Below are 18,226 nucleotides of genomic sequence, written 5' to 3' on the forward strand. Positions count from 1 at the left end.
CCCCCCTCCCTTATGAAACCCCCCCCCCCCTTTTCTTCCCCGGGTTTTTTCCCCCCCCCTCCTTTTCTTTTCCCCCCCTCCCCAAGGGGGCCCTCCTCCTCGGCCCCCTTTTTGTGGGGCCCTTCTTTCCCCCCCCCCCCCCCCCCCTCGCGCATCTTCGGCTCCCTCGCCGCGCAGGACGTCCTTCGGTGGTGCGGCGGGCCCCTCAAGCGCCTCCTCCACTACCGCAAGACGTCGAGATACCCGACCAAGAAGGTCGCGATCTCCAAGGAGTACCTCGCGTTCGGCACGAAGGTCGTCGACCGTGCGTCCCCTCTCCCCATCTCTCTGCAGCTTTTGCCCCCTCAGGAGGACCGAAACTGACTCCCTGCGTCCCTCTGCAGTGACCTACACCGCCCTCGCCGTCGACAACATCCACGTCGTCGTCGTCGACGCCTGCGGCAAGGACGCGCAAGTTGCGACTCGCACGGCCTTCTACGGTCGCCTCAACTGCAGAAGCACCTCGTTCCTCGTGCGCAAGCTGTTCGGCCGGCGCACGCACGTCAACCTGCGCGAGCACTCGACCATCGCACTCCGCACGACCTCGCCCTGGCTTCGGGCCCTCATCTTCCTGCGCGACATCTCGACCATCTTCGCCGAGAGCGAGGACCTCGTCGGGCCGGTCGACCAGACGCTCGCCTCCATGACGCCCAAGTCCGTCTTCGAGCACCTCAAGCGCGGATACACCAAGTACAACAACGAGTTCCCGCCCCGCCGCCGCTTCGAGCGCCTCATCCCGTTCGACGACCTCATCACGCGCATCGGCGGCGAGCCGTCGACTTTCGCGCAGGCGCGCGACCGCGCCCACATCGTCATCGCGTCGCTCACGCAGTCGGGCCGCAAGTGGCAGGTCGGCGCCCCCTCGACGCCCGTCAAGTCGTTCGGGCCCGAGGGCGGCAACATCTTCGACCTCCTCAGGCGCCGCTGCATCGAGGAGCGCGACGGCGTGCCGGTGACGTGGGCGTCGCTCGACTCGACGACGCAGTCGAGCCTCATCTACTACGGCGCCGTCGACTTTGACGGCCCGCCGCCGCCGGACACGGTCGTCAGCCTCAAGCAGCTCATGTCCAAGTACTCGTTGGGCATCCACGCCCGCCGTGCCGCACGCCTCGAGGCCGAGTCGATCACGGTCAAGGTCAATGCGCGCGCGCTCGCCCTGGCCGAGCACATCTTCACGCCGCGAGTCGTCGGCAGCGACGTCGGGCTCGACTCGCTCAACGTCCAGCTCGCGGCGTGCGTCACGGCCGACATCTGGCACAAGTACGCCGGTGGCTCGAACGAGAAGGCGACCTCGAGCACGGGCTTCGACACGCGCGGCCCGATCAAGCGCGACCAGCCAGGCGCGACCCTCGTCAAGTTCCTCCACCGCTCGCTTCCGCCGCACCTCCGGCTGCATAGCTTCGAGAATGGGCACAAGACGGGCCTCATCAAGCGCCTCCCGAGCAAGCCGGTCATGCTCCAGCCGTACGGGCTGAGCATCGGCAAGTTCCTCGGCAAGAACGGGTACGAGATGGGCTTCACCAACGACCTCGAGGGCAAGTTCCAGGGCAACCCGCACCAGGCGCAGCTCGCGCGCCGCATCTACGAGGAGCTGCTCGGCGAGATGGAGCGCAACGAGTGGCCGTACGAGGCCCTCGTCAAGACGATCTATCCGGCGAGCCACGACGTCGCTCGCGCGTCCCTCATGTTGTTCGCGGCGGACATTGTCCAGATCCGCCCTGTCCTGTGCGTCCGCCTCTCTCTCGCTCGGTGCTGTACCAGAGACTGACGCAGTGTCGATCCTCGCAGCCTTCCTCCTGTCGACCCGTCCGACTCGAGCGCCATGTCCGTCTCCTCCGTCGGGACCGACTCGACCCTCTCGTCCGTCGACGAGCTCCTCGCCGGCGACAACGTCGACGAGGTCATGGCCGCTGTCGACGTCGAGCGCAACGACAGACCGCTCGAGCGCTGGCTGCGCACGCGCCCGGCAGCTACCGACGAGGAGGAGGGCGAGGAGGACGGCTACGAGGGTCAGGACGAGGGCGGTGGCGGGACCGACATCGACGACGAGATTGCCGATGACGAGATCGCCGATGACGAGGCGGAGGAGGACGAGGGGGAGGAGGACGAGGCGGAGGAGGACTCGGACGAGTCGTGGGAGGGATCTGTCACGGGACGGTTCTCGGAGGCGTCGGACGAGGAGCAGTAGCTTCCCTTTCTCGCCTCCCGCTTGTGAAGCCCTTTAGCGTTTTTGTGCAACTCTTTCTCGGACATCTCGCACGCGCAGAGGCTGGGAGAGAACGTGTTGGACGAGGACGAGGAGGGCGTGGAAGCGGGCCGACGGCGGGACGAAACGAGAAGCGGTGAGGGCGCTGTAGCTTTACAGAGGTTTGTCCGCATCGTGCTGTCGACTCCTGCTCACCTGCAGCGAGTGCGAGAGAAGGAAAGTAGCTCGCGAGGGCGGGTTGACCTTCTCAAGTTGACCTCTCCGGCTCTGCTCGCCTCTCCTCGCTCGAGACCCTGAGGAGAGCTCGAGTTGCGGCCACTTTTTCGACGACGAGTTCAAGAAGGGCGTCCGGGTCGGGACAGGCGGAGGAGGGGACGTGTGGCGCGCGACAAGAACGTCGGCGAGGGCGGCAGACGACGACGAGGTCGGGATGGCCGACGAGATCGAGTGGTGCGCCGAGCGGAAGAAGTCCTTGATGCGGTCGCGCTTGCCGGCGGGCTCCTTGTCCTTGTCGGGCGAGGCGACGCCGCCGAGGCCGAACACGGGCAGCGACGACCTCCTCCTCCTCGCCTTGTCGCTCGACGGACGCGAGCCCGAGGCCGACTCGACGCCGCCGTCCGTCGTCGTGCGGCTCGCCGCCGACTGGCCCGACGCGCTCGGCGCGGCCGAGTGCCCGTCGTCGCTCGCCGGCGGGAACGGCGCCGCGTCGTCTGGGCCCGTGACGGCGTCGGCGAGGTAGGTCGGGAAGCCCTCGAGGTGACGCTCCCAGCTCTCGCCGCCGCCCGACGACCCGGCCGACGGCCGAGGCTTGCGGGCGCCGCCGCCGCCGTTTGGCGAGCCCTCGAGAGCAGCCAGAGTGTCCGAGCGACACGTGTCGACGCTCGAAGGCTCTGCGCCGTTCTCGAGCGGGCCGGCCCAGGCGCGCAGCCACGAGGCGATGGCGCCTTCCTCGGACTCGACGAGGCCCTCGAGGAACGAGAAGAAGGCGACGCGGTCCTGGCGGAAGGCGGCGGCGCGCTCGGCTTGTTTCGAGTCGAGCGAGGCGATCTTGGCCGGGTCCGACTCTGCGCGACCGAGGTACTGCAGCGGCGGGGGAGGAAGAGTGTGAGCGGACGGGACGAAGGCAGACAAGAGGGAGAGCGACAGCGGGACGTACCTTGGCGAGCTCGTCGTAGAAGTACTTCGACTGTGCGTCAAACGCCTTCCTGCGGTCCTCGACGGCCTTTATGCGGTCGATGGCGCCCTTGACGCGGTCGACGAGCTCGCGCGCGCGGTCGGCCTCGCGCCGGGCGTCGTCGCTCGCGCGGTCGCGGCGCGGCTTGAGCTCGCGGGCGTAGAGGCCGCCGAGCTGGCCGCCGTACGACGTCAGGCTCGCGGCCGACAGGTGCTCGAGGGCGTCGTCGAGCGAGTCGTGGGCCGAGCGGTGGGTGTCGAGGGCGGCGAGCGAGGCGTCGAGGGCGCGGTGGAGCTTCTTGAGGGCGTGGCGGAGGCTGTGGGCGCGTCGCTCGAGGCTGGCGATGTGGGCGCGGAACAGGGGCCCGTCGTCGGTGAGGTCGTCGGCGGGCGGCTCGTGGAGGGGAGCGGCCGGCGTCGGTGGATGCGGGTGCATGGAGGGTGCGCGCGCGCACGAGCTCGACAGGACGTGGCACTCGAGCTGGTGCCCGCAGGCTGCCGGGGCGGTGTGCGGCGGGTGCTGGTCGGGCGGACGGCGATGCGGCGCGGGGTCGATGAGGACGAGGAACCGGCTGGGGGAGGCTTGGCGCGAGCGAGTCGCTTGGGGTAGCCGGACAAGAGAGCACACGGGCGGTGCTCGCCGTGCCCTGGGACAGTCGAGCGGACGAGCGCGTCGATGTCGAGAGCGGAACGAGGTGGGGGAAACTCGCCCTCGCGCTGTCGTCGCCTCTGCCGCGAGTACCGAGCGTGTGTCCAGGCCTGTGAAGCTGTCATGGAGCTCTCTGTACCTGTTGTCCAACTCGTCGAGGGAGGCGCGAGCCTCGCGCGGGCGCCGCCGTCACGTCCCAGCTCGACCTTGGCTTGATCACCTCGCACTCGCTCCCTCGACACCACCAACCTCACCAGAGCAACCAGTGCGTCCACAGCTACCTCCAGCCCAGCCTGCACCGCGTACCACCACTCCCGCGAGCCTCTCACTGACCCGTCCTCGACCTCCCCCCTCTCCCTCTCCCCCGCTCCGCTCCGCGTGCGCGCAACAGTGGGCGGCCCGGCTTCCACCCCGAACGAGCACGACGGCCACCTCCGCGTCACCTACGACGACATCCACTGCACCATCGGCAACACGGCCCGCCAGATCAAGGAGCGCTTCGACCCCGACATCATGGTGTTCGTCCTCTGTCTCTTCCCTCCTCCGCCTCAACCCGCCCACCTGGGTCCTCGCGCTCATTGCGGCCTCGAACTCACTCGCCTTGCCTTCCTGTCATGCAGCGCCATCGGCGGCGGCGGGTGCGTCTCTCGGCTCCCCTCGCGGGGCTCTCGCACCTCTCCCTCGTTCAGTCGTGCTGACCCTCCCCCCTGCAGCTTCTTCCCCGCGCGCGTCCTGCGCACCTTCCTCAAGCGCGTCTCGGGCGCCGACGGCAAGCGCCGCAACATTCCCATCCAGGCCATCGGCCTGTCGCTCTACGAGGAGGTCGGCGAGTTTGACGGCGGCAACGGCCTCGCCATGGAGGAGAAGCTCGGCAAGGAGGTCATCCGCACCCAGTGGCTCGACTTTTCGACCCTCGGCAACCGCCCGTTGATCGGCAGGCGCATCCTCATCGTCGTGCGTCGCCCTTCTCCCCCCTCCTCTCGTCCCTGTCGGCCCGACCGCACCCTGACGACCCTCTGCACGCGCAGGACGAGGTCGACGACTCGCGCACGACCCTCGGCTACGCCGTCGCCGAGCTCAAGAAGGACATCCAGGCCCAGTTCGACAAGCTCCCCGAGGACAAGAAGGCCGACTTCCCGCCGACCAAGCTGGCCATCTTTGTCGGTGCGCCCGGACCCTCCTCCTCCCTTTGCGTCCCTCGCGCGTTCACGAGAACCTGACGAGCCACATGGGCGATCACCAGTCCACAACAAGCTCAAGGAGAAGCGCGCGACCATCCCGGACGACGTGGCCTACTTTGCCGGCGACGACATCGAGGACAAGTGGGTTGACTGTGCGTCGTTCGACCTTCCGTTCTCTCTCCTTGCTCGTGTCCCGTGAAACTGACGCTCGTTCCACTTTCGCAGACCCGTGGGAGCAGGAGGAGTGTGTCGCCTTCTCAACTTCGTCCCTTCCTCGAGGGCTCGTCCTGACCCTTCTCTCGCCTGCGCGCAGCATTCTCCTCCACAACGAGGTCGCCGCCAAGCAAAAGGCGCTCGGCCTGTGAGCGTCGCCCAGCCAGCTCTTCGTGCCGTCCCTCGAACCCCTCGCCTTGCATCCTCCTCGCGCGCCGTGCGCGCGACCATCGCATTTTCTTGCTCCCTCTCTCGTTGCCGGACCCGTTAGACCGCCGGGCGACCCGTGTTATACTACCAGCAGCCCTCTCAGCCCGTTTCGCGCCGTCGTCCGTCGTCTCGAGAGCAGTTTAGAAATCGCGAGGAGAGAGCGCTCTCTCTCCGAGGCGGACTCGTCGACTCTCGCCTCGTTGCTCCTCCTCCTCGCTTGGCCGAGTGCACCTGTGCTCCACCGCGCACTGTCCACGACCAACCTCTGAGCCTGTGCGTCCTCGTCCCGATCTGCAGCGCCGCGACGACGCCGTCCACCTCAAGCCGCCGACTCGCGGGCGCCACTCCACGGCGCAGCACGCGCAGCCTTGGGGCTCGGGGCCAGCTCGGTCGGGCCATCTGGGCAGTACGTTGGGGCAGGAGAGCTGGCGCGAGCCGGCGAGACTCGGAGCGGCGAGGCGGCAGAACTGGCCGAGGAGCAGTGTCGTCCGCTCGACGCCGAGATCGCGTCCACGCGGCGGCGAGGGCTCGTTCTGACCCCAGCAGGGCACTTCTACGAGCTCCAGACCACCGTCCCTGACCTTGCCGCCCCGCCCGTGCAGCTGCCGCCGCCGACGCCCTCCAGACCGCCTCGACGTCAAGCTCCGCCTCATCTCGCTCCGCCTCTCCGCCGTCTCGACCTCATCCCGACTATCGACCGCATAAGGAGCGTCCAGAGCTTCACGTCCCTCTCGACTACCTGCCCCCTTGTCCGCACCAGCCCTCGTCGACCCGTCGGACCCCAGCTCGCTCCCCCCCCACCTCGTCCACCTCGTCCGCCGTTCGCCATGCCCGAGGTCATCCAGGAAGTCGACTACGAAGGCCTCAGCACCGACTCGCTCGCCATCAATATGCTCGCCGGGTCGCTCGCCGGCATCTCGGAGCACGCCGTCATGTTCCCCGTCGACATGATCAAGGTGCGTCCTCGCTCCCTCGTCCTGCACCCCGAGACCCAGTTTGACCCTTCGGCGGACCTCCACAGACTCGCATGCAGGTCCTGACGACGAGCCCGACCGCCGCCTACGCGTCCATGTCCGAGGCCTACACCCGCATTTCGTCGACCGAGGGCACCCGGCGATTGTGGCGCGGCGTCGCGTCCGTCATCCTCGGCGCCGGCCCGGCCCACGCCGTCTACTTTGGCATGTACGAGCTCGCAAAGGAGCTCGCAGGCGGCAACGACAATGGCTACTCGTTCGTCGCGACGGCCGGCGCAGGCGCGGCGGCCACCATCACGTCCGACGCCCTCATGAACCCGTTCGACGGTGCGCCCACACTCTCTCTTCTCCCCCTTATCAAGGCGTGACCCGACCTGACTCGGCCTCCACAGTCGTCAAGCAGCGCATGCAGGCGCACGGCTCGCAGTTCCGCACGGTCGCAGAAACTTTCCGCACCGTGTACCGCACCGAGGGCCTCGCCGCGTTCTACGTCTCGTACCCGACGACTTTGACGATGACGGTCCCGTTCACGGCCGTCCAATTCTCGACGTACGAGTTCATCAAGTGCGTCCCCTCGCTCGAGCCTCCTCCCCCACCTCTCCCGGACCTTCTCGACTGACCTCGACTTGCACACGCGCTCAGGGACAGGATTAACCCGCTCAACACGTACTCGCCCATGACGCACGTCACGGCCGGCGGCATCGCCGGAGCTGTCGCCGCCGCCGTCACGACGCCGCTCGACGTGTGCAAGACGCTGCTCCAGACGCGAGGTCTGTCGGACGACGCGGCGATCCGCAACGCCCGAGGGCTCGGCGACGCCTTCCGCATCATCTACTCGCGACACGGTCTCGCCGGCTTTGCGAGGGGCATGACGCCGCGCGTCCTGACCAACATGCCGTCGAACGCGCTCTGCTGTGCGTCGACCCTCTCCCTCTCCCTCATCTCGCCGCGAGCCCGTCCCCTGACCTGCCTCGCGTACCGCAGGGCTGTCGTACGAGGGCTTCCGGTTCTTCCTCAAGGGCGGGCACAACAAGCCGCCGCCGCCCGTCGTCGCCGTCAACCCTTGATCCGCCTCACGTCGTCGCCCTCGTCCTCCCGCCTGCATCTCTCCCAGCTCGCCCTACCCGCATGTCCTGCACCACCCCAGCAAGTAAAAAGAGGGCCATCCCGCCCTCGCACAGATACCCCTTACACCTGCTCCCTCTCTCCTCCCCCTCCCCTCTCGTACGGTCGTCGACCCGCTCCGATACCCCTCCCCCCTCGATCTTGGAGCGCGCTTCTCCTCTCTCCCTTTGTGTACGATCTCGCTGTGTTGCCATAGCGACGGGTCTCTCCTGCAACGAATGTCTGCGTTCGCTCGCGCCAAGTTGCCTTGATCGCGATCAGCGAGCCGCACTTGCTCTCGTCCCCCCACCCTCAGCTTCTGTGCCCGAGCCAGCACGCGCGCACGATGCCTATCCGTGGCCTCGACAGTGCGTCCCCGTCTCCCTGTCCTTCGCCCCGTCCCTCGCGCGAGCGCTCACTGATGCGTCTCCTCCCCCTCCTCCCCGCTCCCTCCCCCCGGCGTCCGACTGTCCCCCACCCACAGCCTGGCTTGCAGAGGTACGCTCGTCCCGTCCATCTCTGTTCCAGGACGCTGCTGACCCCGTATCAGCACCCGCAGCGCGGCCTCGTCAAGGAGTGTCCGCTGAGCGCCCTCGCCGGCACGCGCCTGGGCATTGACGCCAACCACTACCTGCGCAAGCTCCTGAGCGCGCGCGAAGGCTCCGACAAGCACGACAGCTTCACCCCGGCGATCGGCGGCGCACCGCTCACCCTGACGGCCGAGGTGCGTCCTCTCTCGTCCTCCCCTCCCCTCCCCTCTCACTTGGAATGAGTCGAGCTGACCTTGGCGCCTCGCCGTACGGCACACCTCCGCAGATCGAGGCCAACAACCACACGCTGCAGGCGCTCGGCATCAAGCCCGTGTTCGTGTTCAACGGCGTCAACCCGCTCGACCGCGAGCGTCCTCAGCCGACCGACGAGCGCAACTGGCGGCGCGGCCAGGCGTGGGAGCACTACGAGCACGGCCGTGTCGCCGAGGCGCAGGGCGAGTTCGGCGCGTCGAGCTCGATCACGCCGCAGGACGTGTTCCGCCTCGTGAACCGCCAGTTCAAGCAGCGCTCGACCGAGTTCGTCGTCGCGCCGTACCTCGCGTGGGCCCAGTTGGCGTACCTCGAGCGGCACGAGCGCGCCTACGTGCACAGCATCTACGGCGCCAACGAGCTCCTCATGTTCGACGGGCTCGACCGCATCGTCCTCGATGTCGACTTCAAGCGCCAGACCATCTCGTTCGCGTCCAAGGCCGCCATCCTCGACTCGATGGGCCTCTCGCCCGACCAGTTCCTCGACCTCGCCATCCTCGCCGGGTTCGAGGGCTCGCCGACGTTCCCGGCCATCGACCCTCGCGACTTTCACCTGCGGTCCGTCGTCGACACGATCCGCCAGCACGGCTCGGGCGTGCGCTCCGTCCTCGCCCACCAGTCGTTCGCGCCCGTGTACCAGACCAACTTTGCCGACACGTTCGCGCGGTCGCGCGCCATGATCAAGTTCTCGCTCGTCCTCGTCGCCCACGAGGGCCGCGTCCTACCCCTCCCTCTCGTCACCCCTCCGCCAGCACCTCTCGGCGCTCACCACTACCAGCACCCGCCCCAGATCGTCACGGCCGCCGACGTCCCCGTCGACCTGGGCGAGATCTTCTCGTCGCACTTCCCGGACGAGGTCTACTACCAGCTGTTCCGCGGCCTCATGAGCCCGCAAGTCGTCGCCCCACTCGCGACGGGCCACGTCTACGAGCACGTGCCCCTGTGCGGCTCGACGCCCGAGTACGAGCGCTACGTCAAGCAGCTCACCGAGCCGCCGCAGGGCCCGCGCTGCGTCGCGCTCGCCCTCATGAGCAGCGTCCTGCACCCGCTGTGGCTCAAGAAACCTGTCCACGCCGTCTACTACTTCAGCCCGCCCGGCCAGGACCCGCCCATACCGCACTCGGCGCCGCACACGCAGCAGTTCATCGAGAGCGTCGGCAAGTGGAATGTCGGGGCGCGCCACATCGAGGACGAGTTGAGGAGGCAGGCCGTGCGTCCCCTCTCTCTCTCTCTCTCCCCGGCCATGTTCTTCCCTTCCGACTCTCGAGCCCGAACACTGACTCGAAGCCGTCGTCGCTCGCCCGCAGTCGTCAACGATCGACCTGTGCCTGTGCTTCGGCGGCACGAGCACGACGAGCTTGGCGCAGAGGACGATCGTGCCGAGGAACGCAGAACGGGTGCGCACACCTCTCTCCTTCCGTCTCCTGCAGGGTGAGCGAGAGACTGACCCTCGCCGGCGGCGTGTGCGCCCGCAGCCGCTCGACAAGAAGGACGAGATCGTCGCCAACACGCTCTGGCGCTTCCTCGAGCTGCGGTCGTGCGTCCTCGCTCCCCTCTCTCTCGTCCAGACGGCGCACGCGAGGCGGTCCTGACTTTGCCGGGCGCCGCCCTCTCCCCCTCGCGCAGCTTCCTCACCTCGGCTCACCAGCACACGCCTCACGCCTCGGCGCTCCACCTCGCGATGAAGAACGCCAAGGTCAACGACAAGTTCCAGGAGCCCTTGTTCCTCGCCATGGAGCTGCTGCGCGCAGGCGTGCTGCACAACGGGCGCATCGGGACGAGGGCGTACTCGGGCGGGCCCAACTTCTCTGGCGGCACCGAGGCCGACAAGCGCAGCATGCTCCTCGTCATGCGCGTCCTCAGCATCGTCCCTCTCGTCTTCACGGTGCGTCCCTCGCGTTCACTTGTCTCGCTCGACGGTCGGATCGAGGCGGCGCACTGACCTCGTCCCCTGTCGCCCGCAGCCCGGCGCCTGGAACGGCCCGCTCTCGCGCGAGCTCCTCGTGTTCAACTCGTTCCTGCGCGCGACGTCGCGCTCGATGCGCAACCTGCTCGAGGCCATCGCCGTCAACTGCCTATTGCGGGGCGACGCGCAGCGCTCGTACGCCGACTACCTCGGCGTCGCCTTTTCGCTCCCGTTCCAGGCCGACACCAACACGGGAATGGGCATCCTCTTCAAGGCGTTCGGCGACACGGTGTGCCACATGGCGGGCGGGATCGAGGTTGTCGCGAGGACGGGCAACGCGAGCGGTGGAGGAGCGGGCTCGTCGGCGTCGAAGGAGGAGCGCGAGGCGATCCAGCAGGCCAAGGACCAGGTCCTCGGGCTCCTCCAGGACGCCTTCCCGAACGTCAAGAACGTGCGCGCCGAGCTCGAGCGCGGCTTCCGCTTCTGGAACCTCGTGTGTCCCCTTTCCCTCCTTCTCTCTTCCTCCTTGCCTTGCCGTGACCTGACTCTCGCTCTCCTCTCCCTGCTCGCAGATAATGCTCGCCGTTCGCTCTCTGCGTCAGTCTGCGACCGGGCCGGCGATCGCGCCCGAGCTCGCCGACAGCTTCGAGGCGGCCGACCAGTGGCTCGTGCCGTTCCACCTGCAATGAGTCACGCGCCTGCGCGTTGCACCGTGCCCCGGGTCGAGAGCGTCTACATCAAGAGAGCGACTCGTTCGACGCTGCTGCCCCTCAAAAGCCGAGCGCCCGGCTCGCCCACTCGAGCTTGGCGTCGACGTGCAAGAGCTCGCTCTCGCACGACCTCCCTCCCACCGCCCGCCGCGACTCGACCGTCTCGTCGACCTTCTCACTCTTGTCGCGCCAGATCGCCGGGATCCTCGGGCGCGCCGGCGTCGACCGGCTGCGCAGCCGCTGCTTCTTGTGCTTCTTGCTCGGCGCGGTCCTCGACGGCGGCGGGACGACGTCCTCGTCGACCGAGTACGACGACGACGCGTCGACGACGAGCAGGCTCGTGAAGGGGAGGGACAAGGTCGGCGGCGTGCGGGTGCGCGGCGAGTGGACGGCCGTCGTCGGCGAGGGGGACGCGAGGTAGTGCTCGAGGACGTGAGCGGCTCCGAGGAGGGCGGTCGACGTCGAGGGCAGGGGTGGCGGCGGGAGCCGCGCGATACGGTGAGGGGCGCGGCCGCGGCGGGAGAAGGAGGGTGGCGCCGGCGACGATGGGAGACGAGGCGAGGAAGGAGGAAGGGGCGTCGGCGGAACGAGGACGAGCGAGGGAGGCGGGGAGGGCGAGAGAGAGGGCGATGGGGCTGTCGAGGAGGAGGAAGACATGACGCTAGAGCGGCGTCGACCAAATACGCGTGCGGCGAGAGGAACTGAGCTACCGGAGCTCGAGGAGGGGGAGAGATGCCGTGCGAGGAGAAAGAGCGGGTCCGAGTTGCGCCCACCGCCTCTGCGAGAGCGAGCATGAGCGCCTTTGACAGCCGAAACGCAGGGGAGCTTGGTGCGACAGGCCAGGGGAAAGCGGCGGCGGCGCCGAGGTGCGAGCGAGGTGTGTGCGCCCGGACCCTTGTCCTCGAGGTTGGCTCGGGACGCTCCTTGTCTCGTCCCGCACGAGTGCGCAGAGCTCGTGCCAGGAGGCGAGGGGAACGTGTGGCAGCCACGACTGCCAAAGGAGCCCAGAGCAGAGCGAGCCACGGCGAGGCGGGCCAGCAAACAGAGACTGAGCGCCGCGCTCGAGCGACACCTGCGTTCGCGGCGAGGCCGGCGAGCTCGTCGCGCCTCACGCGAAGGCCTGACACAGTCGCTCCGTCGCAGTGCCGGCGCACAGCTCGAAAGCGCGAGGCAGCGAGCGCGACGGTGGACGGCGAGCGTGGGGAGCAACCCCGCGAGCGGCAGCGAGCATTTGTGATCGCCGCGGTGTGCGGTGCGGCAGAGCGTGTCGTCTGGCTCACAGATGGCGTGGGTGCAATGTGCAGCCGCTCGAGTGGCGCGATGAGGGAGAAACGCGTCGCCCGCCGAGGTGTTTTTTCGGTCGACGACGGCGAGGGAGGGGGGCAGGGAGGGAAGGGAGCCAGCGCAGCGGTGTTGGAGGGGCGTTGGTCCTGAGCGTGCAGCACATGTACGAGTGGCCGTGCAGCGTGTGCAGCGAGGCAGGCGAGAGCGAGGACGAGAGGAGGAGGAGAGCCGAGCCGGATCGAGGCTTTGTCGACGCGGGACGACGAGATTCGCTCCCCCTCCTCGCCCTCCCCCTTCCCCTCACATCCCCTCACGAGCGCAGTGGGACGCGCCTCGCTCTCGCCCTCAGCCTACAGCACCCCTCGTCGCTCCCGCCGCACCCGCCCGAGCCACCACCGCCCCTCGCCCGCCGCCTGAGCACCTCCGGTTCGCCTTCATCACAGCGCGACCGTCAAAGGCTCGTCGTCCCGGCCTCGCAGGCCCGAGTGCACCTCGTGCGTCCACTGTCCTCGTTGCTGCCGTCCAAACGTGCGCGCGCACGACCCGTCACAACAACGAGCTCACTCGCCGACCCTTGCCCCCCCTCCCCCCTCTCCCCCGCGCCTTCGCGAAGCGTCACCCGCAGGTTTCACGCGTCGAGCACGTCGCCCAGCAGCCAGTGCGCCTCTCGGTCATCCTCGTCACGCGTCGAGCTCTACCTTAAGCAGCAACCTGTACGTCCCACGCCCTCCCATTGTCCCGTGACGGCGACAACTCACTCGTTCCGCCCCGGCGCACCGATCCAGGTCGTCTTCTCGAGGCCAACCTGCGCCTTCCTCTCGCCTGTGTCGCCCCACTTCTTCTCACCACATCAACGCCGACGTCGACCGCACTCTCGCCATGACGAGCCCGGCGCACCCGTCGTCGTCCCTGTTCGGCCACTCGACCCCGGCCCTCACCCACCGCTTCGCCAACCTCGACGCGTCGTCCTCGTCTCCTCCCACCGACGTCATCGCCACGCCCTCGGACCGCTACGCGGCACCGTCTCGCGCCAGGAACGGCAAGCAGCAGCCGCGCCGCAGCGTGCGCATCCGCACCTCGTCGGGCGGCCACCTCGACTCGTCGCCCCAGATCAAGCTCGGCGCGCCGTCGTCGTACCTCGGCGAGGACGACGCCTCGCACGTGTTCGAGATCCCGTCCCGTACGCGCGCCGTCCGCACCGACTCGGCGTGGCAGAACGAGGCGCGCAGTGCGGCGCCTGCTCGTCTGCTCGACCCGCAGACGCCCGAGGACGCGCTCGCACTCGCGCAGGCGCACGGCATCACGCCCGACCAGTTCGAGCAGGCCAAGCAGCAGGTTATGCGCTTCTTGCGCAGCGAGCACGGCCAAGCCGCTCCCGGGTCAGCGCCCCTCGTGGTCAACACGTCGATGCCGCGCGTCGCACAGCAGCCCGTCGCCACCCCGACCTACCCGTCTGCCGGCGCGCCCTTCCCGCCCAGCTCGACGACCCAGTCGTTCCCGCAGCAGCCCCTGTCGCGCACCCCGACCGCCTCGGCCGCTCTCCAAGCCGCCTTCCAGCTCGACCTACCCTTCACTACCTCGCGCCCTCGTGCTCGTGCGCCTGTCGAGGACGCCGTCAGCCAGTCGGCCAAGCGCCAGAGGCGTGACGCCGGTCCTGCCGCGGCCGCGCCGTCGTCCGCCGCCGAGCTCGCCGTCCGGCAGTGGGCGCAGGAGGAGAGCAGCAGCAGCAGCGAGGACGACGCGCCCGGCCTCGCGAGCATGCTCATCTCGCGCCGCGTCGGTGCGACGCCCGGCGGCAGCGCCGGCTCGCCCTCGGCCGCCGCCCTGTCGCCGGCTCTCGGCGCCGCCGCGCCCGACGCGAACGCGAGCCCGTCGCTCGCAGGACAGCGCGGCATGATGGACCGGTTCATGTCGAGCCAGCCGCTGCCCGCCGCGGCTACCGCGCCGGCGCCGCAGCTCGACGCCCAGGGCGCTGTCGAGCAGGCGCACCAGCACCACGTCTCGCCGAGCCTCGCGCCGGCATCGCCTAAGCGCAAGGCGCCAATGAGCTACGCCGAGCACGCCCTCCTGAGCCCGGCGCCGTCGAGGCCCAAGACGAGCATCCTCTTTTCGCCCGACGTCGCGCGCCTGCTCCGCAGCGAGCTCGACGAGCTCGAGGCCAACGAGCTCACGACGAGGCACTCGTCGCTCAGCCCGAGGAAGGATATCGATCGCTCGTCCGACATCGTGCGTCCCCCCTCCCTCCCTGTCTCTCTCTCTCTCCCTCCCCTACCGCGGTATCTTTGTCGAGCCCGACTGACGCCTCGACCTCCCTGCTGCAGGTTGTCGACTCGAGCCCGTTCCGCGGTGGCGCCTCGCCGTTCTCGTCGGGCGGCGCGTCTCGCTCGCGCGACATTTTCAGCACGTCGAACGAGCCGTCCTTGACCAAGCGCGCCCGGTGGAACTCGGCCTTCGTCGAGAACCGCCCGACGTCGCCCACGCCCTCGGCGGCGTCGCTCACGATGCGCGCCCCGTCGTTCTGCGACTCGTCGCCGGCCGCCTCGGACCGCGGCTCGGCCACGTCGCGCCAGCACTCGTTCGTCAACCACGCCGACACGCACGCCCACCCGGCTTCGGCCCCCGACTTTATGTACGGCGGCATGCCCTCGTCGTCGCCTACGTCGTCGCAGCATTCGGAGTACGTCCCGGCGCGCTACTCGCGCTCGAGCCCGGGCCCGGGCCCGAAGCCCAAGGGCGCGCCGGCTCGCAGCGACACGTCGACGACGGTCGGCGACGCGGTCGCGCCTGCGCCGAGCGCGCGCAAGAAGCGGGCGCCCGCTCGCCGCAACGACAGCGCGCCCTCGTCGTCGTCGCGCGGCCTGTGGGTCGACGAGGACGGCGAGCCGATCAAGCCGCGCTACTCGTACGCGGCCCTGATCGGCCAGGCGCTCTTTTCGACGCCTGACCTGCGCATGGCGCTCGCCGACATCTACGTGTGGATCATGAGCGAGTACCCCTACTTCAAGAAGGACGACGCCGGCTGGCAGAACTCGATCCGCCACAACCTGTCGCTCAACCAGTGCTTCATCAAGACGGCCCGCGGTCCCGACAACCCGGGCAAGGGCTGCCTGTGGGCGATCAAGCCCGGTACCGAGGACCAGTTCGTCGACGGCGACTTTGTCCGCAAAGGCGGGCAGGGCAACTCGCGTCGCAAGGGCGCCGGCGCGACCAAGGCGGCGCAGGCGGCGACCAAGCTCGCGCCGCAGAAGCTGCTGCGCGGCGACGACGCCGTACCCGCGGCGCCCGCCCCAACCGCCGCGTCGGCGATGCGCCCACCGCCGGTGCAGCAGCGCCCGTCGACGCCGTCGGCCCTGTCGTCGCGCAGCGACTCGCCCGCCGCGAGCGTCATGTCCCGCACCACCTCGAGCTCGACATACAAGCTTGGCCAGCAGCACCACCAGCCGCAGAACCAGTCGCAGCAGGCCTACTCGCCGTGCCCGTCCACCGCCTCGATGCGCTCGGTCACTCCTGTCGCGGCCTCGCCTGTGGTGCAGCCGACCATGCAGCTCGAGCCGCCGGTCGAGCTCAGCTTCTCGGTGCCGCCGGCGGCGCTCGGGCCGCGTCCGGCCTCGGCGGCGGCCATGCACCAGTACGAGCCCGAGGAGCAGCAGCAGCTCGCGCCGCCTGCGCCCGCCCCGCTCTCGCGGTCGCACTCGTCGATGGGCTTCCTCGAGCCGGCGGCAGCGGCGGCGTGTGCGTCGGCGAACCGCAACGGCGCGCTCGAGGCGATCGAGGAAGAGGCGAGTCGGCCTCACCTCGCACCGCCCGTCGCCCTCGGCCGCACCTATTCGGCGCCGATGCTCGCGACCCAGTCCGAGCCCGGCTTGACGAGCGGGCCTCCTCCCGCGTCGCCGCCGCCGTCGCACCTTACGGTCCAGCGCCTGCACGAGCCGCTCCTGTCGGCCACCATGTCGCCGCCGACCTCGGTCTACCACCGCCTCGCCGGCCCGTACCAGCCCCTGTCGTACGGGTCGTCGCTCGCGCAGAACCACCGCGCGCTCGCGCTCCTCGCGTCGCCCGAGGCGGCCGGCATCATGACGAGCCGCGGCGGGTCGCCGCGCCTCGTCGTCCCGTCGAGTTCGACGCCGTTCCTCCCGCCGCTCGGCGGCAGGAAGCGGCAGCGCACCGAGAGCGACAACCGCATGCTGTCGCCGACGGCGCTCGTCCACACCCAGAGCCCTGTACGTCCCGCTTTTCCTCGCGTCCCCTCCTCGCCTTTCCTCTCGCACGATGAGCCTCGCCCTGACCTTTCGCTCTCTCTTCCTGCAGATCTCGTCCATCCGCGGTGGCCCTCGTCAACCCATGTCGCCGATGCAGGACAAGCTCGAGCCGCTCGCCGACCCGGCCAAGAAGCTCGACACGCGCGCGCCCGGCACTCGCCTCCTGCCCTCGGTCAACGCCCTCGTCTCGGCCGACTTTGACCCTTTCCGCTCGCCGCCGCCCTCGTCGTCGTCGTCGGCCGCGCACGTCCTCGCGAGCAACTCGGCGCGGTACCACCTCCGCAGCCCGTCGGCGCGCCTCCAGGCGGTCCTGAGCACGCCGGGCGGCCACGGCAAGGGCAGCGCCCGTCACCAGCTGCCGCTCGGCTTCTCGCCGTCGCTCGCGTCAGGCTCGAGCTGGGAGCGCTCGACGGCCGACTCGGGCGTCGGCGTCGGCGGTGCGAGCGGCGGGTCGACGCCGTGGGGCGACGTCGGCCTCGGCGAGTCGCCCAGGATCGAGGGTGTCGGTGCGCAGAGGCTGTACTGGCCCTCGCCCGGTGCAGGTTCCGGCGCGGCGCACCTCCCTTGGTGATGCGCTCGGCCCCCCTCCCCTCGTTCCCCTCCTCCTCCTCACACTCTCTCTTTCCCTGTCGATAGCTCTCCTCGTCGTCCCGTCCGTACCTTGCCCTGTGTCATACCCCTTTCTCGACCTCCTCTGTTGCTGCCGTCGTACCTTTGCGCCTCGTTCCCCTCGTTCATAGCCTTCTTTGTCCTCCTCGTCCTTCGTCTGTCCCTCGCCCTTATAGCGTATTCGCCCTCTCTCTCTTTCTCGCGCCGCAACGTCGCCATGTTGGACTCTCTCTCTCTTGTGCGGCACCGAGAGAACAGCCTCGAGAGCGAGAGCGAGAGGCCAAGTCGAAGAATCGTCTCTCCGGACGGGACGCGACTCGCAGTTCAGTGTCCGTGTTGCAGCTCCGTCGCCCGTGCTCTATTTGCCCTGCTCGCCGAGCCCTCGCTCTTCGAGCTTGCGGGTGAGCAAGTCTGGCCTCGGGCACGCCGCACACCTCGCGTCGTCGCCGTTGCGCTTGTAGAACTGCTGGCAGCACAGGTACAGGGCGGTGATCTGCTGGGCGCACTTTGTGTCGTCGTAGCCGCGGTTCATGAGGCAGTTTCTGCCACAGGGGATCGAGGGTCAGCGTTGGAGCGGGCGGCGCAGGTGGGGAGAGGGGAGGAAGGGGGAGAGGACGCAACTGGATCTTGCACGCTTCGGGCTGCGTGGGCGCGACGAGGACCGAGGTATCGGTGGGCACGAGGCAGTCAGCGTCGAGGCGAGAGGGCGGCGACGACTCGAACGACGAGGGCGAGGAAGAGAGGAGGACGAGGAGGGACTCACGTGGCAGGGCTCGTCCGAGTCGACCTGGCCGAGGGCAGACAGTCAGTGCTGCTCTAGTGCAGGGCGACTGGTTCGGACTCACGGGCATCGTAGCGTCGGGCCCGAGTCGGAGAGCAACAGCGAGCTTCGGTCATTGATGAGGCTTG

At 69.0% G+C, this 18,226-nt stretch overlaps 9 protein-coding genes across 9 annotated transcripts in view; 6 read left to right on the top strand and 3 right to left on the bottom strand.

Annotated features, from left to right (window-relative positions):
- Window positions 1-442, top strand: part of RHOBADRAFT_50582 (uncharacterized protein) — a gene marked incomplete at its 3' end in the record, with an annotated part of 1,703 nt that extends 1,261 nt beyond the window's left edge. Inside the window, exons 2-3 of the mRNA XM_018415390.1 lie at window positions 178-294; window positions 394-442. Of these exons, the coding sequence (XP_018274117.1) occupies window positions 178-294; window positions 394-441 (165 nt within the window). The remainder of the gene's footprint in view (window positions 1-177; window positions 295-393) is intronic.
- A 938-nt stretch (window positions 443-1,380) lies between these two features.
- On the top strand, window positions 1,381-2,227 carry RHOBADRAFT_65853 (uncharacterized protein; the record flags this gene model as incomplete). The annotated part of the gene is made up of 2 exons (XM_018418796.1): window positions 1,381-1,764; window positions 1,828-2,227. The coding sequence occupies exons 1-2, from the start codon at window positions 1,493-1,495 to the stop codon at window positions 2,225-2,227; spliced, it is 672 nt and encodes a 223-aa protein (XP_018274118.1). The 5' UTR covers window positions 1,381-1,492.
- Window positions 2,228-2,309: 82 nt separating this feature from the next.
- Window positions 2,310-3,854, bottom strand: RHOBADRAFT_50584 (uncharacterized protein; the record flags this gene model as incomplete). The annotated part of the gene is made up of 3 exons (XM_018415391.1): window positions 2,310-2,432; window positions 2,565-3,325; window positions 3,402-3,854. 3 exons carry the CDS (start codon window positions 3,852-3,854, stop codon window positions 2,399-2,401), a joined length of 1,248 nt encoding a protein of 415 aa, XP_018274119.1. The 3' UTR covers window positions 2,310-2,398.
- Window positions 3,855-4,499: 645 nt separating this feature from the next.
- On the top strand, window positions 4,500-5,447 carry RHOBADRAFT_11382 (uncharacterized protein; the record flags this gene model as incomplete). The annotated part of the gene is made up of 5 exons (XM_018412045.1): window positions 4,500-4,585; window positions 4,688-4,705; window positions 4,781-5,021; window positions 5,096-5,231; window positions 5,311-5,447. Coding segments are annotated over 5 exons (618 nt in total), but the record flags the coding sequence as incomplete, so codon positions are not given.
- Window positions 5,448-6,466: 1,019 nt separating this feature from the next.
- On the top strand, window positions 6,467-7,712 carry RHOBADRAFT_32698 (uncharacterized protein; the record flags this gene model as incomplete). Its single annotated transcript, XM_018413048.1, has 5 exons — window positions 6,467-6,627; window positions 6,693-6,972; window positions 7,038-7,209; window positions 7,288-7,559; window positions 7,630-7,712. The coding sequence occupies exons 1-5, from the start codon at window positions 6,499-6,501 to the stop codon at window positions 7,710-7,712; spliced, it is 936 nt and encodes a 311-aa protein (XP_018274121.1). The 5' UTR covers window positions 6,467-6,498.
- A 383-nt stretch (window positions 7,713-8,095) lies between these two features.
- On the top strand, window positions 8,096-11,170 carry RHOBADRAFT_50587 (uncharacterized protein; the record flags this gene model as incomplete). The annotated part of the gene is made up of 9 exons (XM_018415392.1): window positions 8,096-8,117; window positions 8,234-8,247; window positions 8,309-8,473; window positions 8,566-9,759; window positions 9,857-9,946; window positions 10,025-10,086; window positions 10,176-10,434; window positions 10,514-10,948; window positions 11,028-11,170. 9 exons carry the CDS (start codon window positions 8,096-8,098, stop codon window positions 11,142-11,144), a joined length of 2,358 nt encoding a protein of 785 aa, XP_018274122.1. The 3' UTR covers window positions 11,145-11,170.
- A 55-nt stretch (window positions 11,171-11,225) lies between these two features.
- Window positions 11,226-11,822, bottom strand: RHOBADRAFT_40617 (uncharacterized protein; the record flags this gene model as incomplete). The annotated part of the gene is made up of 1 exon (XM_018413736.1): window positions 11,226-11,822. The coding sequence occupies one exon, from the start codon at window positions 11,820-11,822 to the stop codon at window positions 11,226-11,228; it is 597 nt and encodes a 198-aa protein (XP_018274123.1).
- A 1,506-nt stretch (window positions 11,823-13,328) lies between these two features.
- RHOBADRAFT_50588 (uncharacterized protein) lies at window positions 13,329-17,547 on the top strand (the record flags this gene model as incomplete). The annotated part of the gene is made up of 3 exons (XM_018415393.1): window positions 13,329-14,675; window positions 14,771-16,669; window positions 16,758-17,547. 3 exons carry the CDS (start codon window positions 13,329-13,331, stop codon window positions 17,277-17,279), a joined length of 3,768 nt encoding a protein of 1,255 aa, XP_018274124.1. The 3' UTR covers window positions 17,280-17,547.
- Window positions 17,548-17,675: 128 nt separating this feature from the next.
- On the bottom strand, window positions 17,676-18,168 carry RHOBADRAFT_40619 (uncharacterized protein; the record flags this gene model as incomplete). The annotated part of the gene is made up of 4 exons (XM_018413737.1): window positions 17,676-17,859; window positions 17,939-17,958; window positions 18,081-18,104; window positions 18,163-18,168. The coding sequence occupies 4 exons, from the start codon at window positions 18,166-18,168 to the stop codon at window positions 17,676-17,678; spliced, it is 234 nt and encodes a 77-aa protein (XP_018274125.1).
- Between the last annotated feature and the right edge of the window lie 58 nt (window positions 18,169-18,226).

This window comes from Rhodotorula graminis, assembly GCF_001329695.1.
Source record: "Rhodotorula graminis WP1 unplaced genomic scaffold RHOBAscaffold_1, whole genome shotgun sequence".
NCBI classification, from domain to species: Eukaryota; Fungi; Basidiomycota; class Microbotryomycetes; order Sporidiobolales; family Sporidiobolaceae; genus Rhodotorula; species Rhodotorula graminis.